This window comes from Pipistrellus hanaki (assembly GCF_964339955.1).
Source record: "Pipistrellus hanaki genome assembly, chromosome: 4".
Classification (NCBI taxonomy): domain Eukaryota; kingdom Metazoa; phylum Chordata; class Mammalia; order Chiroptera; family Vespertilionidae; genus Pipistrellus; species Pipistrellus hanaki.
The window spans coordinates 6,312,432-6,334,688 of NC_140506.1; the positions used below are offsets into that span (position 1 = coordinate 6,312,432).

Genomic DNA, 22,257 nt, shown 5'->3' on the forward strand with positions numbered 1-22,257 from the left:
GCCTAAGCCAGCATTCGGACATCCCCTGGCTGTGAGAGAGTGCAGGCCAGGCAGAGGAACCCTCCCCTCCCCCATGAGTGCATGAATTTTGTGCACCAGACCTCTAGTATATATAAAGTCTCTTCTTAAACATCCAGCCTAATCATTATCAAAGTAGCTAAGTATATATTTCCTTGTCTATTACTTCTAAATGACAGAGACTGAACATCTTCCCAATTCTAAAATTAAAATTTCATCCTCATCCCCTATGCCACTCTACTTACAGAAATTAGGCAAAAGGACTTCCGAAAGGATCTCTATATACATCAGGAGATGCAGTTTGAGGAGAAGCCATCTATGGAGATACAACCAACCAATCGATAAGTATACTTATAGTTATGGGGGGAAAAAATACTTAAAACTTCTTTAATTTCTTTAAAATTCACATAGGTCACAAAAGGGTCTACAATGATTTATATTCGACAGCTTATAGCTAGTGGTATATATTTATTATTTACAACAAAACCAAGGTTCAGAAAGATTATGTTTGCTTCCCCAGAATGGGAAGTATTTTTTTTTAATGAGCTAAAGAATTATGGGTGAGAAATCAGGAACATAAATCTTTGAAAGATTTTTTTTTTTTAAAGATAGCACTTTGGTTTGATTTTCTCTTCAAGTGTTTTCATGAGCCAGGTTCAATGAGATATAAAATACTTTTTCTATACGATATTCATTTCTCAAGTTTAGAACAGTCATCCCTGTAAAAATCATCTTCCCCCAGTCTGAGTTGATTACATAGTGGTGGTTCTCAATGATAAATCTTTTTTAACCGTCCTTTATCATCACAGAATTGTTATAATTACAAGCAAGGTTAAATGAGGAGGCAGTAGCTCTATGTGGCACACACTGCGATTGACAGCTTGCAACAGCTGATACTTACAGAGGCTTGTGATGAACTGAAAGAATTTTTAGAGAAAGGGTTCTCAAATGCATTGTCAGAAGAGTTGGTAGCTGGAGGAGCACTTTGTCTGGGAGCTGGCTTTGGTGGTTCTAGAAGGTGAAAAACCCAAGTAATCAGTAGACAAGCTTTCCACAAATACAAGGAGCAGTCCCCAGTCAGGCTTATCTTAGATAGGGGTGTCGAACTCAATCAGAGAAGGGGCTAAAATCTAAAATCCAGCCTAAATCGCGGGCCGAATGGTTTACTGAACAGTCATAAACTGACAATGTCATAAACTGACAGCGGAGTGCAGTGATGACAGCGCGGTGCGGGCCACATTGCAAGGCCTGGCGGGCTGGATTTGGCCCGCGGGCCTTGTGTTTGACACATGTGTCTTAGAAAGTAAGTTCCATGGTTTTGAAATGTACATCAATAGAGCAAACATCACCACCACATACGAAGGCTCCCAATTATTACAGGCAAATCCATCCCTCTCAGAAGAGGACACCATGCATATAGATTGACTTGAAGTGAAAGAGCTTCAGATTCCCTCACAGGAGTCCATGGAGCTTGGTGGAGGCTTTACTATACAGCCCTCCAGCTACCAGCACCCATGGAATATCAATAGCTCTTGGCAGCCCTCTTAAGATTTGTCACAAGAGGGCAGCATAGGGCCAGACCTTAAAAAGTGAGGTGAATAGTTAGCTTCAGAAGGTAAATGGTTAAGTTGTCTCCATAACCACCGATTAGGCTATTGGTGGGTGGGAGAGTTTTCTTTTGATGGCCCATATGAAGTGGAAATACTAGTTCTTGTTGTATAGTAGATGAAGAAGTGGGTAGCTTACCATTGATCTTTTTCAATAGTTGGTTAGCATCGAAGTCGTCATGGTCTGCGTTCTCTTGCGGAATGCCCACTTTGCTGTTGAAATAACTGGAGAAGGCACTTGAAGTCCCCGGGGAAGTCTGGTCTCCCTTCCTCGCGGGGACCGGTGGCTGCCGCAGTTGTAAGTCCTTAAACATTTCTTTCACTTCCTTGACTTCTTTATCCCCGAGGGGATCCAAAGCAACGAAGGCATTGGTGGAGATTTCCTTAGGGGGGCCAGTTCTGGGAGGTGGTTGAGGAGGAGTGACCAGGAGAGAGGAGAGCATGGGAGGGGACGGGGTAGACACAGCAGGAACTGGAAAAATATTGCTCTGAAAAGGATTCCCCAGAGGATTTGCCGATGACCAAGTGTTGGGTGACACAGATGCTGATGGGCCCCAAACAACAGGGGCTGGAGGGGGAGTTGAGGCTGCAAAGGATGAAGGCTGGTTCCAACCTGCAACCGCCGGGTTTGTGGTAAAAACCATTGGTTGACTGAATCCGGCAGGCTGAGCACCCATCATGGCTCCTGGGACCATGGAAGGGGACTGACTGAACACGAGAGATGGCGTGCTCCATGGTCCTGTGTGAGGCGGTGGGATTGCGACACCACCTGTTAGGAATCGAGAGAAAAGACTTATCAGGAGATATGCTCAAAGAGGATTTCTGGGTTTCAGAAAACAACTTTCCCGGAAGCATTTATCAAGCATCTACATGGCCAATGCCTTCATTCATGGAAATGAAGGCTCAGATCACGAGATTAATGAGCCAATACAGTATAGCTGGTATCCCAATGCAGGTGGCATTTTGATGCCCTTTCTTTCCACCACATCTTTTTGCTTCATTGGAAGGGATAACACAGACCATAAGTCATGAAAAAATGGGACCTCCCCGTACATACACTGGTGTGTTTTAAACAGCTAGAACCGAGCCTGTCAACATGGTGAATACATTTACACATACAAACCATGCTGATTATGAAGTAGTTAATTAAGCCATGGGCACTCGGAGTCACTGATTCCATCTTTCTATTTGACAGCTGGCTACTGTCTGAGACTTATGGAAAGCAGCTATCACACATGTGCCTTAGGCTTCAACATGCTTACACCCCAAAGAAACCATTTCAGAGTTGCCTTTTTTGCAATGCTGCCAAGGTTGATACAGCTGTACCAAAGGATGATAAAATTTGGTTGGTGCCAAGATACTTTTAGGTTTTTCTATATGAACATGGAAGAAAGGCTGGTTAACCCAGGCGAGCTGTTTCAAATAAAAGTGCTTCCTGCCATGTGTCACTCACTAAACTTTGCTAGAAGTTAGAACAGAGTATGCAAAAGAGGAGGGGAGGGTGAAGACCCAGGGAGGAAAACACCTTCAGATGTAACCAATGGCTTGTGCCTAGGGGTCTGATCTCTGTGGGGAATGCCCTGCAGCCCTGCCACATTGATTAGGAGTTAGTGAAACCACTGAAGGCAAGTCTCTCCAGTGTTTGTCCCTCTTCTTGAGAAGCTCGTTCCCCACATCTTATTCAGAGATGGAGGGCATTGTCTCTTCCCAACTGTATTCATGACCCACTTAAACTGTTACCACTAGCAGCTCTATTCGCGAATGATGCTCAGCTCTCAAAACCTACTTGCTTTGAGGTTTGGGGCAGGACATTCTTTCATCATGAATGTCTTCTAACCATAACATCCCTAACCAAACCTGGGTTAGGGATGCTTCAGTTTCCAAAGTGAGAAATGTTTTGAAAATGGTATTCAGGGGCTGATGGAGCAAGGTATTCTGTCTTGAACTTTTCTAGTCTTGGAGGTTGGTGTTCCTTGACTCAGCTCTACTACCATGAGAAGCAGCCATCTGGCCATAAGCATACAGTGTGCTCATGGAGAGTGGTGGGTTTCAGGAAAGGCCATCTTACTAAGTTAACACACTTATGTCTGAGGGGAGGGAACTGGGTACAAGAATATTAATGATTAAAGTTGGGAAAGTCACAGTTTGCAACAGTAGAGATGAAAACTCAGGCATACTGACTCAGAACCCAGCAGCCTATCCTCCTGTTCAGCCTTCTTGGCATCAAGAAACAGGACTATTTTTTTCTTTAATTGAATGTTAATGCAAATATTTATTTTACAGATTTAGCTTTAGACTTCACAATGTATCGAAGGGAAAGTTATCTTAGATTGTAGGCTTCTAAAAGGGAGCCGAGTTTGAACCAAGTTGTCTCTAGCATTTTCAAACAAATTTATCTAAACTTTATTACTGAACCTGGAGTCACTCAGTAATAATTTACACCAGATGGATGTGCAAATTGGGTAGAATTTTATCATCTTTCATGTTGAACGGCTTGCTTTCCCTTAGGAAAGTGTGTGGCTTTAAACATAGGTGGTATTAGTGGGAGTGGTGGTAAAAGAGAAAAATATTAAATTTGCCAGGAAATAAAGACTTTCCCAGCATATACTTATGTCAGCCTTCATCCCCATCTACAAGATTCCATGCGATGTGTTTTCAAGATATTTGAGGCCCCACTGGAAAAAGTAGAGGCAAGAGGTTAAAAAAAGAAAAAAAAAGGGTGTCAGTAAAAAAAAGTTCATTTTATTACATTCTGATTCTAGATGAAAACTCAGGGTAGCGAGTCAAAACTGAAGGCTCAGCTTTTTACAACCCCTTCTCCCCACCCCCATTCTCCAGAGGAGAGAGTCCCCCAGCTGGGGCCAGCGGAAGCCAGACCTACCACCTTCCAGGGTTTGGCGGAGGATCCCTGCTAGTGGACAGGGGCTATACTGTCGAGCTCAGTTTGAGTCCCATGTCCAAACTTGGAAGCATCATCAGTATTCTGCAGTTGTATACTCCAAGGCCTCAACAGGGGCTCCTAGCCAAAAAGCTTTACTTCGTCTGAATAAATTAACAGTTATAGGGTCCAGCTGTATTTTCAGGCTGACTTGTTAAATATTGGCTGTAAAAATTCTTCGGGGCATGATATCAGACTACAATGCTCTGTGATGTGATCTGCAAGCTCCCCATCCTTCTGCAAGAAAAAACATCAACCAGCTCCACTTGGGAGTGCGGGGAAAAGAGCAGCGGGAAAGGGGGAAGCTCCCCAAAGACACCGAGCGCTTGGGGAGGGTCTCTTGATGGTACCAATGCAAGCAGAGCGCTGGGACAAGCTGGCCTCTCACGCCACGTGCACGTCAGCCAATTGGCATCTGGGTAACGACTTTCCTTTTGCTGCCATCCTCCCGATATGATTAAACAGATTTAATAGGACGGAACCACAGTACGTTCCTTTGCAGGAAAAGAGCAGAGCAAAAAACAAAGCAGGGTCCTGATGACTGACCCTGCAGGAGGCAGAGAGAGATCCCTGGTCAACTTGTACGGAATGAGGAAGGGAGCCCCTGGCTGCTCCCTGCTGGACAAAGTCTCTTTGGAGCTCATTGTGGTGCCAAGAAGCAAACACAAAGAGAATCCCCAGCCAGACAGCAAGGACAGTTGTTGGGGTTTCTGAAGACCGTACCACTGAGGCTGTCGACAAAGGGTAGCAGGGCCAGCCCTTAGGCATGTGGCCTTCCCCAGTGTCCTGCCACAGAGGGAGCCAATGACACATACATGAATGGTAGCACCAGCACATCCTAGTCATCTGAAAAAGTCCACCGCTTCCCTTATCTCGATGCTCTTTTCAACGTCACATTTCCAGCATTTACTTCTTACTCAACTAGCCAGAGTATTGGCAAGGAGCTGCTAAGGGTTAAGTATGCAGAGGTGGACAGGATCTATACCTGCCCCACACCCTCCAGATACCAGGGGTGGAGCTGGGCTCAGAACCTAGGCCTTTCATTCCATGACTTACACTTGCTTAAGACTTGACTTACATCCCTTGCAGGGTATATGTCCCTTCCAAGAGGGGTAGCCGTTTAATAGGGGAGAGGGCTTCAAACTAGAAATGGCAACTTACATGGAAGACATGCAGGTTCTTACTTTTCTAATAGAAACGATAAAGAAGACTCTGTCATCTTAGCCCCGTTTCTCCAATGAAGCTGGACTGTGTTTCAGAACCCCTCATAATTGTCTTTAGTGAGCAGTTGGTTCAAATAAGTACAATACTGAACAAGGGTTTCTTTGCACATTCCAATTGAAGAAGCCAAATTTCATGTACATCCAAGGGTACCATGTGGGGGTGAGGTTGTACAGAAGGAAGAGTGGGAGAAAGGCTCCCTAGGAGGCTCCAGTTTTGTGCCCCTGAAACCTCTAAGGACACGAAGTGCCTTCTTTCTAAGCACTCTCGTCCTGGGAGTGAAAATAGCAGAGCCAAACCTGAATTGATGTGAGGCCCTTACCTAGACCTGCTAGGGGTCCCACGGGGGGAGGAACGCTGGTCTTGAAGAGATCCAGAGGGTTGGTCTGTGGGGTTGCAGATTGTCCCGTAGGTGATGCCTGGCCTGGAGGTTCTGGGTCCGGAGGAGCAAAGATGTCTGATGTCAGCAAGTCATTGGCTGGAGACTGACAGGGCAGAGGGGGACAGAAGGAGTTACTCAGCAACAGAGAAATGCAGTGTCATCCTGGCTTCTACTCTGCACCTCAAATCGGGAACCATACACAAAAACTACTTCCTGTCCTGAGGGACTACCACAAAATACCAACCAACCAACCAACCAACCAACCAACCAAAGCAAAGGACAAGGATCCCTGCAATGGGCAGGATTTGAGGTTATGGACTTTCGAAGTGAAATCTAATTTACTTATTCACACATTTGTGTCTGCCTGGTCTCCTTGCCAGCTAACAGCTTGAAGCTGGGGAAAAAGGGACAGTTATACATAAGTAGCTTAAGTGTTTTTGATCATTCTAGTGGCTTTGAATCAGTCTGCATGGCCTTGATACATGAGTCATTAGGCCAGCCTACATATTCCAAAGAGATTAAAAACTAATACTGAACAGAAACCACATTTTAAATTGCTTTTGAGTAAAGTGGTAACTGTAAATACATGTTTAAGACAATGGATTATTCAGTGAACTTTTAATAGAGGAGGAAAACTCAAGAATTGGACACCACCATCTTGGTCACTGGCACAACCTGAGGGGTACGTGCGGGGCGCACCTTAGCGTGGGGAAGGTAAGTATATAAGGGGTATCACAAGAACCCTTGCCCTCTGCTCCCAGAACATGACCATCAAACTTACCAGAGGTACAGAAGCATAGCAGCATTAAAAACGAAAAAAACGTGTTTAGTTAATAATAAGAGGCAAGACATGCAGAGGGAGAGCAGGGCGCGACAACGCTGCTGAGCGCGAAGCTTTGACAAGGTGGTGATTAGAGGAAGGTATTCCTGGGGGACGAGGGGCTCACCCCAACCTTCTACATGACAGCACCACAGGAAACCACAAGAGCAGCAGAAAGGACAGCTCGCCTCAGACCACCCTGGGACAGCGAACATGCATTCTGCCAACGCACATGCGGAGAAGACAATTCACCTTGGCAGTCCTTCTGCCTCTTCCCGGTTTGGTACTCTGTGGAGGTGGGATAATGGCTATGGAGTCATGTGTGGAGGACTGGACAGGGCTTTCCAAGTCCTGCTTTAGGCCATTTGGTACGGGCAGTCCTTTGGGAGGGCTTCCCACAAAAGGGTTCGGGGAGGATTTGACATGGAAGCCGTTCTGTTCTCTTTCGGATACCCCATTCTGAGTTCTCACTGCTGGCTGGGTTTGCGGACTTGAGAGGGGCCACGGGTCTGCCTGAGCTTCCTGCTTGCCAGTCCGGTTAGAGATTTGGTCAAACTGCTGACCAAAGTAATCAACATCCCCATTCAGGGGCCCATTACTGAGCGGAGCGGACAAGCCACTCAAATTCTCTGTCTTCTGATCTGGAGGTTTGAGAGAATCAAATGAAGAGGGTGGCGATTGGTCCTGCTGTGCGAAAGGATCATCACGGAAAGGATCGGGATTAGGGGTGGGAAAGAAATTGAGATTGGCAGAAAAGGCATTTTCGGGCAAGAAAGACGCCTGAGGCTTTGGTCGAGGAAGAGAGGAGGAGGTGGTGCCGTTTGTTAAGAATGAATTTTCTCTTAAAGAATTCTGATTGGTGTTGATTTCAGAGTTTAGATCCACTAACAGGATATCTTTGCTTTCCTAGCACATTTGGAAAGAAAAAAAAAAAGAGAGAGAAAGAAAGTGTTAGTCCATGTTGTGACTTCAAATGAAAAGGCTACATAAAATGACCAGGATTATCATAACTCCCATTAGATTTTGGTTTTTAACAAAATGGTTGACCATGATTTCCTCCCATCCAGTCGGTGAGTGTATTTCCAGTCCTCCCCGCCCCCTTCCCCATCTTGTACCTGTTTATTTCTGTTTCAACTTCATTGATCCCTTAATTAAATGAAATCTTACTGTTGTTTATATTATTCATGTCACCGCTCACTCTTACACACTGGCTGAGTTCATGATCACGGTTGTTTCAATTCATGTCTTTGAAAGTCTTAAAGGGAACTCACCGTGAGTCACTCCAAGTGATTGAGTACATAGAGCTTGAAAGTAAGACCAGACCCCAGAAGCCCTGCCCAGCTTCCTGCCTGATATCTTGGCTTTCCTATCACTGTACCCCAGTCATGTAACATCACCTCTCCAAATGAGCGCATTTACTGGCTAATACGTTCACATTTTGCAGTTCTGGATGTGATGAAGTTTAAGTTTAATATATCCCCCTCGAATTGGTCTTTCCTTGGGCCAATTATAGGGAGATGTCAGGTATGCTTTTTAAAATATTTCAGAATCTTTGAAAGTGCTGGCCAAGTTAGATCTCTCATTTTCTTTTTGTTCTTTTTCTTTTTCTTTTTTTTCAATGCAAAAACTAAACCACATACATGCTATTTTCAAAACTTGAATGTCAAAAGCAAAACTCTGGCTATTAATAACAACAATGCCGATGCAAAACAACAAAATGAGAAATCAGAATTATGGACATATTAATATTTTTAGCTACTAAATGAATCTCTTTTGTTGTTAGTGTAGATTTACTCAGAGTCCTTGGTAGATCTCTCATCTTCATCCTCTTAGCCTCTCCTCTGGACACACCCTTTTGTCTATGTCCTTCTAAGAAAGTGATAATCCAACATAGGGATATAATCTAACAACGTGGCACATTAACCTCTTGTATTGTGCAGTTTAAAAATAATATAGCTTAAGCCTTAGCCAGTTGGGCTCAGTGGATAGAGTGTTGGCCTGTGGACCGAAGGGTCCCAGGTTCGATTCCCGTCAAGGGCACATGCCTGGGTTGTAGGCTCGGTCCAACGTACAGGAGACAGCCAATCAATAATTCCCTCTCATCACGGATGTTTCTCTCTCTCTCTCTCTGACATCAATAAAAATATATTTTAAAAAAAAATAGCTTAAGAGTTGCTTATCTATCTAGAGGATAAATTTAACTAATCTTTGTCTTTATAAATAATCTAGTATGATTTATGTATATGGTGGAGATGTGGGTTTAAGAGTTAATTTGAAGGACATACCAAATTCAAAACTCTACAAATTCTATTCGCTATCAGTTTCTGGCATGTTAATTACCTGGGTTCTCAGTTGTCAGATAAGACATCCTTCTTAGCATAAGAGCAGCCAGTTGGATCAATCTGCCACATCTTTATCACTAGTTAGGGGTCACCCTGGGACTGAGCTGTCACACTGACAGACCTTCCTCCTAACTGACTTTGGTTCATTAATACTTCACTGTGCTGACCACAGAGGAATATAAACGATAAACACCTTTGAAATGGAAGTTGGAATTCTAGCATTGCTCTGAACAGACCACTAAACATTATGATCCTTGAGACAAAAACAACTGTCAAGGGAATATAAAATTCTCAAAAAGAAAAAGGAGGTCTGTGTAGGCAAACCTTTTTTGTTTTAAGGAAAAAGATACACTTTCAGAAAGTTTAGGCCCCAAATCAGACCTAAGTAGTATTCTATCTTTTGGCTTCTAAACCACAATGTTTAAAAACCAGCTTTTCTCTTTATAACCAGAGAATTTGTCAGAAGAAAGAGCTTGTCATTAAAATTTTGTTTTAATCAAAGAAACAGATTGGAAGACTTCTTAATGTTGGGATCTTAAACAATCAAAAGGTAGGAAAATGTACTCCAAATGCTTGTGATTTCAGTATTTATTCATTCATTAGGAGCCACCTCTGGTTAGAACAGTTGGGTGTCACAGCTGGCAGAGTTCTCCTTTTCAAATACTTCAGAAGAAGTTCTTAGGACACCAAACAGGAGCCACAGAGTTAGACTTCTGAATAGTCGGCCTATAAGTGAAATGTATAAGGCTTTCCTCAGCTCAGGTCTGTTTCTAATTCCAGATGAAGAGCCTATCACATAATCTCACTCATATATGGAATCTAATGAACAAAATAAACTGATGAACAAAACAGATCCAAAGACATAAAAGTATGGAACAGACTTTTGACCTTAGAGGGATGGTGGTGGTGGGGTGGTGGTTGGGGAGAGATTCTCGCCAAAGACCTTATATGCATATATGCATAACCATGAACACAGACAATAGTGTGGTGAAGGCCTGAGGTAGAGGAGGGGGCGGGTGGCGGGTGGAAAGGGTCCATAGGAAAAAAAGGGGACATATGCAATACTTTCAACAACAAAGATAAATTTAAAAAAAAGATTAAGGGTCTAGTTCATAGACTATGATTAAGAGATGCAAGACTCCTCATCCACCTCCTAGGTCAGAGCTTCATGCATTTTTCCTTGGATGTCAATACTGCATCCGCATGGCCATCGTTGGAGGATCTGAGAGACAAGCACTAGTGATAGGAGAGTGAAATGCAGTCCCTGCTCTTAGGGAGCTCTAACAAGAGGGGCAGCAGGCAACCACATGGTGTCTGTCCAGAGACGAAGTCTTAACTACTGAACTCCATAGCCTAGCTCTCCTCTAGGCAGCTATGTCACCTAAACATCTCACTGCCAAATCCTGGACTTCCTTACCCGAAGCTTTCTGTGTCTTTCTGCTACTCCCTGAATTAAAATAAGCTTCATTAGCCAGACCTTCAAACTGGGGAGAAGCACCTAGTTTACATTTAGCCTAACTACTCTATTTTCCTAGACACTTAAAGACCCAGTTCAAGTTCAGATAATTTATAGAGCCTCTTCCCATGGATCCTCTATTTCACTTCACCTGTGCCCTCTTTCTGCATCTTACCTCCCCAACACTGTGCCCTGGCTCCATCCTGCACCAGTTTTAACCTCCTTGATGGCAGACCAGTCCTTATGTTCTTCTCATAGTAACTCTGAATGATCAAAATTTTCACAATTTTCTTTTCTTTTTTTAGATGAGTATGGATGAATATTGTTCAAGTAGTTTTCCAATAAAAGTTACATTCTAAGGTATGCTACTTAGTTTGCAACATAAGCTTTATTTGTAATGCGTAAAACTATTCTGTATACATGTTTCAGGAGGGACAGGGCCTAACTAATAAAGTTTAGATAATTGAGATTTCTTCTCTCTTTATCTCTTCCAAAGCAACTACTGTAAGATTTGAATCTTTTAAGACATGCTGGTTTTATCAAGTAAAGATAAGTTTATTTTGTGACCTATGAATATAAAGTCAATCTGTTAGGATGTGCTGGCAAAGTCTGACCAGCACATAATTAGTGCTGTTGGGATTCTCTTACTTTTAACATACCATCTACTTTTGATGGTATTTATTTATTTATTTATTTATTTTTCTTCCCGGTATTTATTTCTTAATCTGTTGTTATTGATAGATCAAAAATTCATAAAATGTATGAAGTCTAATATCAATAAGACTCAGGCTTACTCAAGCTGCTCTCCATTTCCTTTTTCATAACTTTCCAGAAGGCTACAGAAGCAGACGAAGCAGTCAGTGCTTCCTTGTCTACCCCATGGAAACTGCTTCAGAGGCCGAGTGTTCTGATCTCTTTCAATTAACTTGAATGTCAGTTATACTTAGGCAGCATGCTTTTCAGACATCGGTTTCAGAGCTGGGGTGAATCTTCTAGGGCTGTCTAATCCTGTATTTTACCAAGTTTCTCCTTAGAACGGTAACAGACATTGTGAAGAATGACAGGTTCTACAGGCAAGTGAGTTAGGACACCCTGCTTCAAAGAACAGTGGACAGGCTTCTCTGTGGTGGCTTTGAGGCCTCCACAGTGCAGTTATGCAGTGTGAATCTTATAGGCTTGGAGACTGAGAGGGGGGGTACCCCGCCCCTGCTCCTTCTCACTTCAACTTCAGCATTGTATGTGAAGTTTCCTGGACCTGGCATTCCCTGCAATACTCTGGGGCCAGTGAGACTTGCCCAGTCTCTGGTCTGCTGTGGTTTTATTTCCAATGACCTTCTTGGTCATATAGGCTTGAGTAATAATTCCCTGATGTCAGAGACTCCTAGATAGACCGTACTCTTTTGTCTGGTTATTGCCTTCTCATCTTTTATGTTCAAGCCTGGAAATTCACTCAGCACTCTTAGCTGACCCTCTAAAGCCAGGTAAATACCTTATAATTAACATCCGCTAATAAGCTTTTTTATTGGTTTTAATGTTGTCCTCCTCCTATTTAATGGGCTTCAATGATGTCATTGACATTGTGCATCTCATTGCTGTGCCCGGCAAGTAGCAGGCATTCAAGAAACTATTAAAAAAATAAGCGAAGTTGTAAAAAGCCATTCAAAATTACATGAGTAATTTCACTGGAGGCCTGTTTTGGAAGGTCTGAGACTTGGGTTTTTGTGTTGAATTTGAACCTCTTTCTTTGGTAAATTTTTTTCCCAGAATTACCATTTTCATATCTGTAAAGGAAAATGTTACTCTAGCCTCAATATTAAGAACATTTGATACACTTTAATATCCTGCAAAAAAATGAGAAACTTTTTTTTTTTTTAAACGAGGACTTGGGTAAACAATGTCTTGGGTAAACATAACGGAGCCTCTTGTTTGTTTTAAATCTTGCTTCACACCAAGCTTATGCTAACTCACAAAGAAAGAATAAAAAATAAATGGAGAGGTCAGGAGACTTCACAATTAATCATTTAACAAACATACTTCCTTCGAATAGGCTTATGCCAAGAATTATTATTCAACTCCTCCTTCTGATCCTAAGTAATACCAAGAAGGACTACATTGTCTGACCTATTGCTCAGATTTAATATCTAAGCAATATTAAGTATCTGAATTAGTCCTGACAGGTTCCCATGGTGGCTTAATATGCAAATTTGTTCTGGCAGCCATTTCCACTTTACGTAGAAAAAATCAGCTGCCACATTCCAAGTTTCTATAAAGATGCTCAAGATTTCTGGTTAATTGCCAATTTGAGTCATAGATGTCATTTCCATTACATTGCAAATTTAAAAACAGACACTTACTGTTGGACTATTTAGGTCAGGAGGTGTAGACATGTCCCCAAACAAATCCATCCGGTCAACAGCCTTAAAAAAGTATTTGGATTAGATTCAGATGTGTCTACTCAAAAAGATTAGTTTGTATATTGTCGTAATTGTTTCCTAAACAAACGTTTAGGAAAATGGCCATCACAATTGAATTTTCATTTAACTAGTACAGATTTGATATTGGGCGATTTAGGTCAGGAAGTATTGACAGGTACCCAAACAAATCCATCTGGTCAAAACTCTAAAAAATATTTGAGCCCCAGCTGGTTTGGTCCAGTGGATGAAGCGTCGGCCCAGAGACTGAAGGGTTCCAGGTTTGATTCCAGTCAAGGGCACATGCCTGGGTTGCAGGTTAGATCCCCAATGGGGGCTGTGCAGAGGGCAGCCAATCAGTGATTCTCTCTCATCATTGATGTTTCTATCTTTCTCCTTCTCCCTTCCTCTCTGAAATCAATAAAAAATGTATTTGGATTAGATTTAGATGTCTTTACTAAAAAGATTGCCTTTTATATTAACATCAATGTTAGTTGTAGCAATTAGATTTTCATACAGATTCTGTCTTTGCAACAGCTACAGGAAGTAAAACCCACATTCCGGTAAGCAAGAATCATAAAAAGTCACATACATACCAATTTCAGCTTGTTAGTTTGGTCATCAAGATTCATTAGGGCCTCGCTTCCATTCTGAAAAAGATGACAAGTATTTAAGGGTTTCGTTGGTAAGTTTTAATTTCCTAGTGTATTGGCTTGCTAAGCGGTTATAATTTTGGCCCTGATCATTCAACCATACGTCTTCCATGAACAGAAGGGTCATGAACACAGAGCAATAAGCCAGAAGGGGAGCATGCTGGGCAGGGAGCAAACGCGGGCTTATACACGTCACACATCACAATTCACAAAGAGAGAAGATACCTCAACTGCATTGTTGGCTTCTTCCATCTAAAAAGAAAGACACAAATTCAGTGACCTAGTTAATTATAGTTAAAATGAGTTAAATAAAAGAACAAATATACCTATCTATTGGTTCAAAGGCACAAGCAAAAGAGACTCTTGCATATTATCTTACTCTATAGTCCCCACCCCTTTTTACATTAATATTGGATTTGAACAGAGTTCCTGAACTTAAACTTGGTAATCCTGCATAGTCTTTAGAATCACTGTGAAGCTTGTAGGGAGAAAAGACAGGAGTCAGGGACTAGAAATAAATGCTTAATGATAACGCCCATCCATTGCCCTGCTGTTTTGGAAGAAGAGAAAATACATTTCTCTGCTTTACATACTTTGGAGATCTACATAGAAGCCAATTCTCCAGACAGGCAATGTTTACATAATGTTCGCATATTGTCCTAATACTGTCTGAAGTTTATCAGAACCTGTATGGGGTAGAACTTGCCTTTTTCTTTTCTTCTTCCTTTTTCTTCACGTTATAGATAACTTGAAAAAGGTCTTTCAGATCAATGACTAATGGCTCAGCCTGAAGGAAGAGAAAGCATCTTTATCAGTATTTTAATCTTACTATTTTTTCCCCTTTATTTCCCATCAGTTCTTATTTAGTACTCCAAACTCCCCTTTTTCTTAAAGCTCCTCACTCTGCTCCCCTGTTTTATTTGGAGTAACCCCCACTCCCATCACCACCCCCAGATACAAAAAAGACAGCAGGGCGAATAAATACGTAGAACAAACAAGAAACACCATGATAATTTTCCAAGTCCCTCCACATTTCTAGGAATAATTTGCTATTATTCTATAATCAGCATTCACCTTATAAGAATATCCTTGTGCCACGTGCTCCATGGGAATCAATGACATTTCAAAAATGATCCCTTAGACCCCTGATCGGCAAACTGTGGCTCACGAGCCACATGTGGCTCTTTGGCCCCTTGAGTGTGGCTCTTCCACAAAATACCACGGCCTGGATGAGTCTATTTTGAAGAAGTGGCGTTAGGAGAAGTTTAAATCTAAAAAACTTGGCTCTCAAAAGAAATTTCGATCGTTGTACCGTTAATATTTGGCTCTGTTGGCCAATGAGTTGCCGACCACTGCTTTAGACCAATAAACATAGTTATTATTTGAATAATTGTTTACCCCTCCCCCTATCATCAGTTGTTTCTAGAAAGCTCTCTAGTTGAGTGATAGACACTCCACTTAGGATATATACCCCTCCAGAAATACCTCAAGGCTTAGCACTAACCTGTTGCCCTGTTTTTATGGCAAAAAACTGATGCTGGCCTTCTGCTCCACACACATAACCAAATGCCCGGTTGTCTGTCACATCACGGGCAATGAAAGAAATCTTATTTACTGGATGTTCGTGCTCTATCACCTGAAAAACAGGGACAAAAATACATGATTTACTAGGAAGACTAGCATCTATTTATAGGCTAGCACAGCTAAGCATCAGACCACTGAGCAACACCAGCCAGGCTATTCTTGTATTATTATTTATTAGTAATTTATTATTAATACAATACAACTGAAAGCTTACTTTTCCCTAACCCTCTATATTAAAATAAGACCCATGCATAGACCTACGATAGCATCACAAACCAAAGGTTAGTATTAATCTAGTTCTTATACCTGGGGTCAAAAAGAATACCCATGTGATATTATAGCATAGAGGTGTTTATAGACTAGACACGTCATTAGAGGAAACAAATTTCAAGATAAAGTGACTTAGCTCCCCACCCCCTACCCTGTTTTCTGCCTTTACATCTAGAGAAGTGATATATATATTTTTTCTTTTCTTTTTTTTTTTTTCCCCCTACAGAATTTTGAAAAGGAAAAAGGGGAGCTAAAATTTAGTTGCAAATTGTTTGTCAAATTCAGGTGGTCAGAAAAGTTTCGGATAAAGTGAATTCTTACCCCAGTTTTCTCATCAATTATTTTGATCCCAGAAAGGGAAATGTTGACCCAGATCCTCTGTTTGTGTTGTCCCTGAGACCGACCAGCCGCCGCCATGCCCTGATCAGGTTAGGAAAACAAGAAAACGTAGTTAAAACCACCCTATGATGCTTCTGATACTAAACCTTAAAAGGCAGCTCTGTTTTCAGCTTCATTTACCATCTATGAAAGGCCTAAACACCCTGCATAAGAGAGCTAGAAGGAATGGAGGGTGTTGAGCCAGGACATCACCAGTTCTGTGAACTTGGACAAGCCATTTTAATTCTTTTGATCTCAGAACTGTCATTGGTAAAGACAAGAAGAATGTACCAGAAGTTTTTCAAAGGTGTTACTTCTAGGTCTTGTCTCACTTAACAAGTATTATTTAATTGGTTTCACATAGTGACAGTGCTGGAATTCAAAAATTCAGAAAATCAAAGGGCAAACACTAAGGAAGACCAGTTTCCAAGTAGAGTCCAACTTTTACCTGAAGACTTCCAGGGTTGAAACTTGGATCTGCCCAAAGCAAAAGGCAAGGCAAGTCCTGCTACACTAGAACACCACTCAGAATATGCAAACAATCTCATGGCTAATCATCAATTGAGGTGCCATTGGATAGATTATGTGATTAGAAATGTTTCCTCTTGAATAATTGAGATATAGGTAAATACAAACTTCCCATCTAATTCCTTCTGTTGGCCATTTGGTGAAGACAGAGGTAAAGCATGCTTTCTGCCTTTTACCTTTAGTTTCATCATAGAATCTTGGCTCATTTTATCTCCTCTTGCATCTGGCACATCATCAATGCCAATGAGCTTGGCCTTGTATTTCACACCATCACCTTTGAATCTGGCCAAAAGATACTCATCTGTCTTTTCTGAGCCTGAGAAAAGAAAGAAATATAGGATAAAGTTTATAAATGTATTTAAATATCAGCCCCATGTATCATCAAATATGTTCCGGAATCTACAAATCTTGCTTATACTATGATTGACTAAGTGTGCAATATTCTATCCTTATTCTCACTTCCTTTGAGTAAAACCATGCTCTTTAATACTGTATAAGATGTTGGGATGGAGAGAAAATAAACTCTTAAAAGGTGCAAAATGGACTGAATTATGGGAAATTTATGGAACCATGTGAGGTGGGACCTGAGGATATTCATTATAATTTTAAAATACTTTTAAAAAAATATAAGGAGAATAATACTTTAATAATAAATTGTTTTTTAATAAAAGAAAAATAAGGCACTACACAATTTACCAGCATTTTGAACTGTCAAAAAGGCAAAAGGGAATTATGAGTAAATTTCTTTGAAAATCTCTTAAGGTAATTATCCCACCTTCATAACTTCTTTTGCTTCTCTTAAAAAGGCCTGTGTGGTCTCATTTCCATTGCTAAAATGTAGAAGTGAAAAACAGGCCAGTCACGCAATATTTTCAAGCTATGAGTGATTAAGACTGGCACTTTGTAGTGGTACTTCAGGTGAAGACCAAGGGTCTATAAAACAAAGGTCTTAGTTTTTAAAAACAGCAACCTGGTCTATAGGTTACTGAACTATAACCAGATGTTAATTGATAGTTGATTTATCAACTGAACTAGATGGCATGAGAGCTGCCTGGCAGGACCTGGGGCAATCACAGGATTCAGAGCCACGTCCTGTGTACGGAGTGAACCCAACTCCAACTCTCCTGCTCAGGACTGGAGACCAGCCTCAGGGTGAAGCCACACCAGGGCTAGCTCTTCCTTTTCCTTGAACTTCTCCTTTCTCCAGAGGTAACCGCCACGAGCTCCCCTCGGTGGCCTCAGGAGGATTTCTCCGTACCTTTCTTCTTCTCCTTCTTCGACGGTGCTTTTGGTGCGGCCTGTTGGTCAGGCTGACCATTCGATGTACTGGTTTCCACTTCGTTAGACATGGCAAGAAGGCAGACAGCAAACGCTAGCACCAGCAGACACTCAGTGACACCAGGCACTCCCTGATGGCAAGGTCTCAAAAGAACATAACCGACTGCAGACACCTGTAGGCAGAGGTTAGAGGCGTAATTAGGTTATAACACAGCAAAGCCAGACTTTGTGCCGTAACAGGCCTACCACGAGTGATTCTCGAGCGCAGTTCTTCAGACTCATTTTGTTCTTTCTCCTCTATCAGACTGAACTCTGAAAGCAGGGGAGTGGGTAGGAGTGTTTTCTTTGAGGTTTCCAAAATGGAAAGAAGGTGTTCACCAGGTTTTCCTTTAGTCAATTGGTATCTGGTAACATGTAATGATTATCTAGCTAAGTAGCTTGTGTTGGATCTTTGGCATAAAAATCTAGTATGAAAGATAGGGATCAAAATGTGTCACACACAGAAAAATAAGGCTTTATAGCAAAATAGAAATAAATGGAATGCTGAGCTTAAAAATATAGCAACTGGAATGTGAAACTGGGTATTATATATTCTGGTCCTCAAAAAATTCTTTAACTGTAAAGGCAGTGTCAAGTGTAGAGTTATATATTTTATCTTATTCATATTAATATTTTAAAAATGTTAGGATTCTACATCTAACCTCCAGGGCTATCTATAATATAAGCACTATTCTTTAAAAGACACCCACTTTTGAAATTAACCCTTACACATATCATAATTTATGTGGTGTCTTTTGTATAATTAATTAATTGCATGTGAATACTTTTATACTATTATTTAGTGTTACTATCCTCAACATGGTTGTGGTATATGCTCTCATAAAGCTCCCTCATGTAGCACAGTAGGTAAAACAGAAAAATGCAGAGTCATTATAAGCGCTAATGGAAGTGAACTAATGTTTCAAAACTTTCTTCCACCCCTCCCCCAAGAGTCAAAGTTTCTACACAGCAGCTGAGAGAGCTAGAGACAGGTTAACTTTCTACCTGGAATGAAGACCAAAGACAAAGAAAAGCCTTTCACAGTCTGTCTGTTATCCTGTTAAGATGACCAACAGGCTGGTGTACCCACAAAATCCCTCTTAATTCTATGCCTACAGCACCCTTTTTTTTTTTTTTTTTTTTGAGCTTTTTAATTCAAGGATCAAGTCTATCACATGGGAATATGTACTGTTTGCTAGATAGTTAAAGGACAAAAAGTAAGTTTCAAGTTTTTGCTCAATAAGCTTCAACTGCCACTTACTTGCTTCATGAATGTCAACATGTTCTCCTGAAGGTCAGTACTTAATCCCCCATGAGTTTTTATATTTTTAAAATTTATTTTATCTTTTAAATCCTCACCCAAGGATATTTTCCATTGATTTTTAGAGAGAGTGGAAGAGAGAAAGACGGAGAGAAATATTGATGTGAGAGCACATCAACTGGTTGCCTCCTGCACATGCCCTGACCAAGGCCTGGGACAGGGAGGAGCCTGCAACCGAGGTATGTACCCTTGACCAAAATCAAACCTGGAACCCTTTGGTCCACAGTCCAATGCTCTATCCACTGAGCCAAACTGGCTAGGGCTCTTCATAAGTTATTAAATAGTCCTGTTGTCTTAATAGTCTTTGAGAGCAAATACATAAATACATAAATGTATGTATGGTTAATGTTATCTGAATTATTTCATTTGGAGATTTAGTTGTTAGTTTTGCTCAAAGACACCTAGATAGTAAGGAGCCATAGAGAAGTCTCTGCACGTGGATGTCTTACAGAGTAGAAGGTTCTTTTCTTTATTTTAAAAAAAAATTATATACTTTTGATTTCAGAGAGGAAGTCAGAGAGAGGGAAAGATAGAAACATCAATGATGAGAGAGAACCACTAATTGGCTGCCTCCTGCAGGCCCCACACTGGGAATTGAGCCCCCAATCTGGGTATGTGCCCTGACTAGGAATCGAATAGTGACCTACTGGTTCACAGGCCTATGCTCAACCAGTGAGCCATGTTGGCTGGGCCAAAGCTTTTTGTACTTAAGACATCTTTGGGGGCCAAACACTATTAGCCTTTTACCTGCATTAACTCCAAAATTTACAATAACCCTGAGTATTAGGATACAGTGTGATTTCACTTTCCCTGAGGGAAAGCCAAGGCACAGAGGTTGTAACTTACACAGATGCAGGCTGTCTGGCCCCAAGCCAGGGTTCCTCAGATGTGACAGTGATGAATCTCATATGAGAAATCTCATAATAGCTACAGAGATGCTGTTATATACCTGCTGCGGTTGCCGAAAGATATGTCCAGTTCTAACACTTACCAATCAAGGCATAGCTTAAAAATAACTCTAGATTGCATTGAGTTATTGGGTCTGTTTTAAGCTCTAGTAAGACCAAAGATCTTATATAAGAGGGGGCGGGGGGGGGGGGGAGTGGGTATATAACAACTAGAATGTATACTCTTCTCATTCATTAGGTTCCCTGGGACCCCTCTGACCATAAGCACAACATTAATCAGGAGACATACACAATGAATGTTAGCATAAGGTAGGGGTCACAAATTCAAGCTCAACACATATGCAAAGGGTTACCTGAACAGCTCCCCATCTAAACCTAACTGGTTCTAGTTTTTAGGGACAAGCTGCTTCCTTCATTAGAAGCTTGAGCAGAGAAATGGAAAATATACCTGGAACCAAATGAAGATCTAAAGTTACTGTATATTCTTAACTCCTTCTTGAGGCCTAATGTAGAACAAATTTGTAAATGAAACTTTGCTAAGTCAATAAAATTTGCTTCCACTTGAGAAAAGATATCTAGCTTGGATTTTGGACTTTACAAACCTCCCTGAAAGAATGTGAAGACTTCCCCTTTCCATGGCATAAGAATCAGATGACTAGGAGAGATTTCGGAGCTTGCAACATCTTTTCTGAGAAGGCTCTGAGAAATGTAAACCAGAACACCGTGAGTCATCTTAAGACAACTATGTCCTTTGCACTAAAATAAAAATTAAAAAATTAATTAAAAAATCTGCTAATCTGCTATAGCTTGTTTAGCCCTTAAAGTTATACATGCAAGACATCCAGTATTTAGAAGCCTGGAATGCTTGGCCTAAGAACACATGTAGAGTCAAACTTGGCTGGCACTTCCTTATTCTTGCTTATCTTTTCCATCAGTAGGGATATATTGGTATCAGCAATGATACTAATGAATAATTCCAGTATTCTAAAGCAATATCCTGACACCAACGTACCACCTTCTGCCCAGTCTACCTTCTAGCCCTAATTACACAGAGCAGAGAAGAAATTGCTTAGTCAGACTCAAAATACTGATAAAGGGAGTAACTTGAGTTAAGGACTTATTTAACAGTAGGCCTGTTCCACAAATGGTAGTGAATCTATTTTTAATGGTAAGGGGAATGAGACAAACACCCAACCTACCAAGCACTTAAAACAGTTATCCTGTCAGCTCCATGAAACAGCATGTGTCTCTACTTTATGAAGAATGAAATGGACTCAGTGACACAAGATTATGTGCTAATAAGTCTCTGAGCTCAAAACTGAACATGATCTATGTCCCTGTTTCTACTATATATGCTGCTACTCTTTATTTTTTTTAAGCTCACTGATTTTAACCTGTATATTATAAGTTGCTTTCAAAGTCATAATCCTATTGACTTTAAGATATAAGCAACATTTTCAGGAAGAGCCAGATATACAGACACAGGGGAGTTAAGGAGAGTCAAGAACAAAGCAACATAAACATCTTTACCAAGAGCATCCAGAACTTTGTACCGGTCACAGAATGTATTTCCTTGTCCTTTAGAACTTTATGCCTGTCTCGGCTGAGGTACTACATTAGGGCATGTGAAATATTAACCTCTAAGGCAGATCTCAGGGTCCAAGAGGGCAGCGCACAGCCTTCACCACTATTTTCAAAGCAGCCTTTTGAGAATAAGGAAGGTTGCCAAAAATGAGGCAGTGAAGTTAGGCTGTTTCTGAAACTTGATGTAACCCCTTTCTCCCTTAGCTGCTTAGATGCCTATGCTTTTAGGAAGGCTTACTCTACCCTGCAAAGCCACGCTGAGTAGACAGGAAGATCTGAGTAGCCTCTTGAATTGGGGAGGTGAGTCTACACAAATGCACACTGAAAAGGAATCCTTAAAAGATTTGCTTGCAAATGCTGACACAGCTGTAGGGGCCTCAGTAACAAAACACGAGTCAAGGAGGTATACACAAGTTAGGCATTTACAGAGAGCAAGTATCATTGCTTTTAACCCTTGGAAGGGATGCTTTGGGACTGAGCGGACACAAAGAGCCCTGAACCAAGAGGCTGTTCCCTATC

The 22,257-nt window shown here is 41.2% G+C and overlaps 1 protein-coding gene across 6 annotated transcripts in view; it reads right to left on the reverse strand.

The window, feature by feature from the left end:
- Positions 1–22,257, reverse strand: part of DAB2 (DAB adaptor protein 2) — a 277,601-nt gene that overhangs the window by 3,687 nt on the left and 251,657 nt on the right. For 4 of the 6 annotated variants that reach the window (XM_084880577.1, XM_084880578.1, XM_084880579.1 and 1 more), the window contains 13 exons: positions 17,867–18,059; positions 16,785–16,924; positions 16,024–16,122; positions 15,353–15,484; positions 14,555–14,635; positions 14,074–14,100; positions 13,792–13,845; positions 13,139–13,201; positions 7,239–7,892; positions 6,107–6,269; positions 1,765–2,394; positions 920–1,029; positions 264–334 (listed from right to left, as the gene is read on the reverse strand). In XM_084880577.1, coding sequence (XP_084736703.1) covers positions 269–334; positions 920–1,029; positions 1,765–2,394; positions 6,107–6,269; positions 7,239–7,892; positions 13,139–13,201; positions 13,792–13,845; positions 14,074–14,100; positions 14,555–14,635; positions 15,353–15,484; positions 16,024–16,122; positions 16,785–16,924; positions 17,867–18,059 — 2,412 coding nt within the window. In that variant the 3' untranslated portion in view covers positions 264–268. Of the gene's footprint in view, positions 1–263; positions 335–919; positions 1,030–1,764; positions 2,395–6,106; positions 6,270–7,238; positions 7,893–13,138; positions 13,202–13,791; positions 13,846–14,073; positions 14,101–14,554; positions 14,636–15,352; positions 15,485–16,023; positions 16,123–16,784; positions 16,925–17,866; positions 18,060–21,684; positions 21,777–22,257 lie in introns of those variants that run through there. The other 2 variants (XM_084880576.1, XM_084880575.1) reach the window with 2 other exon arrangements.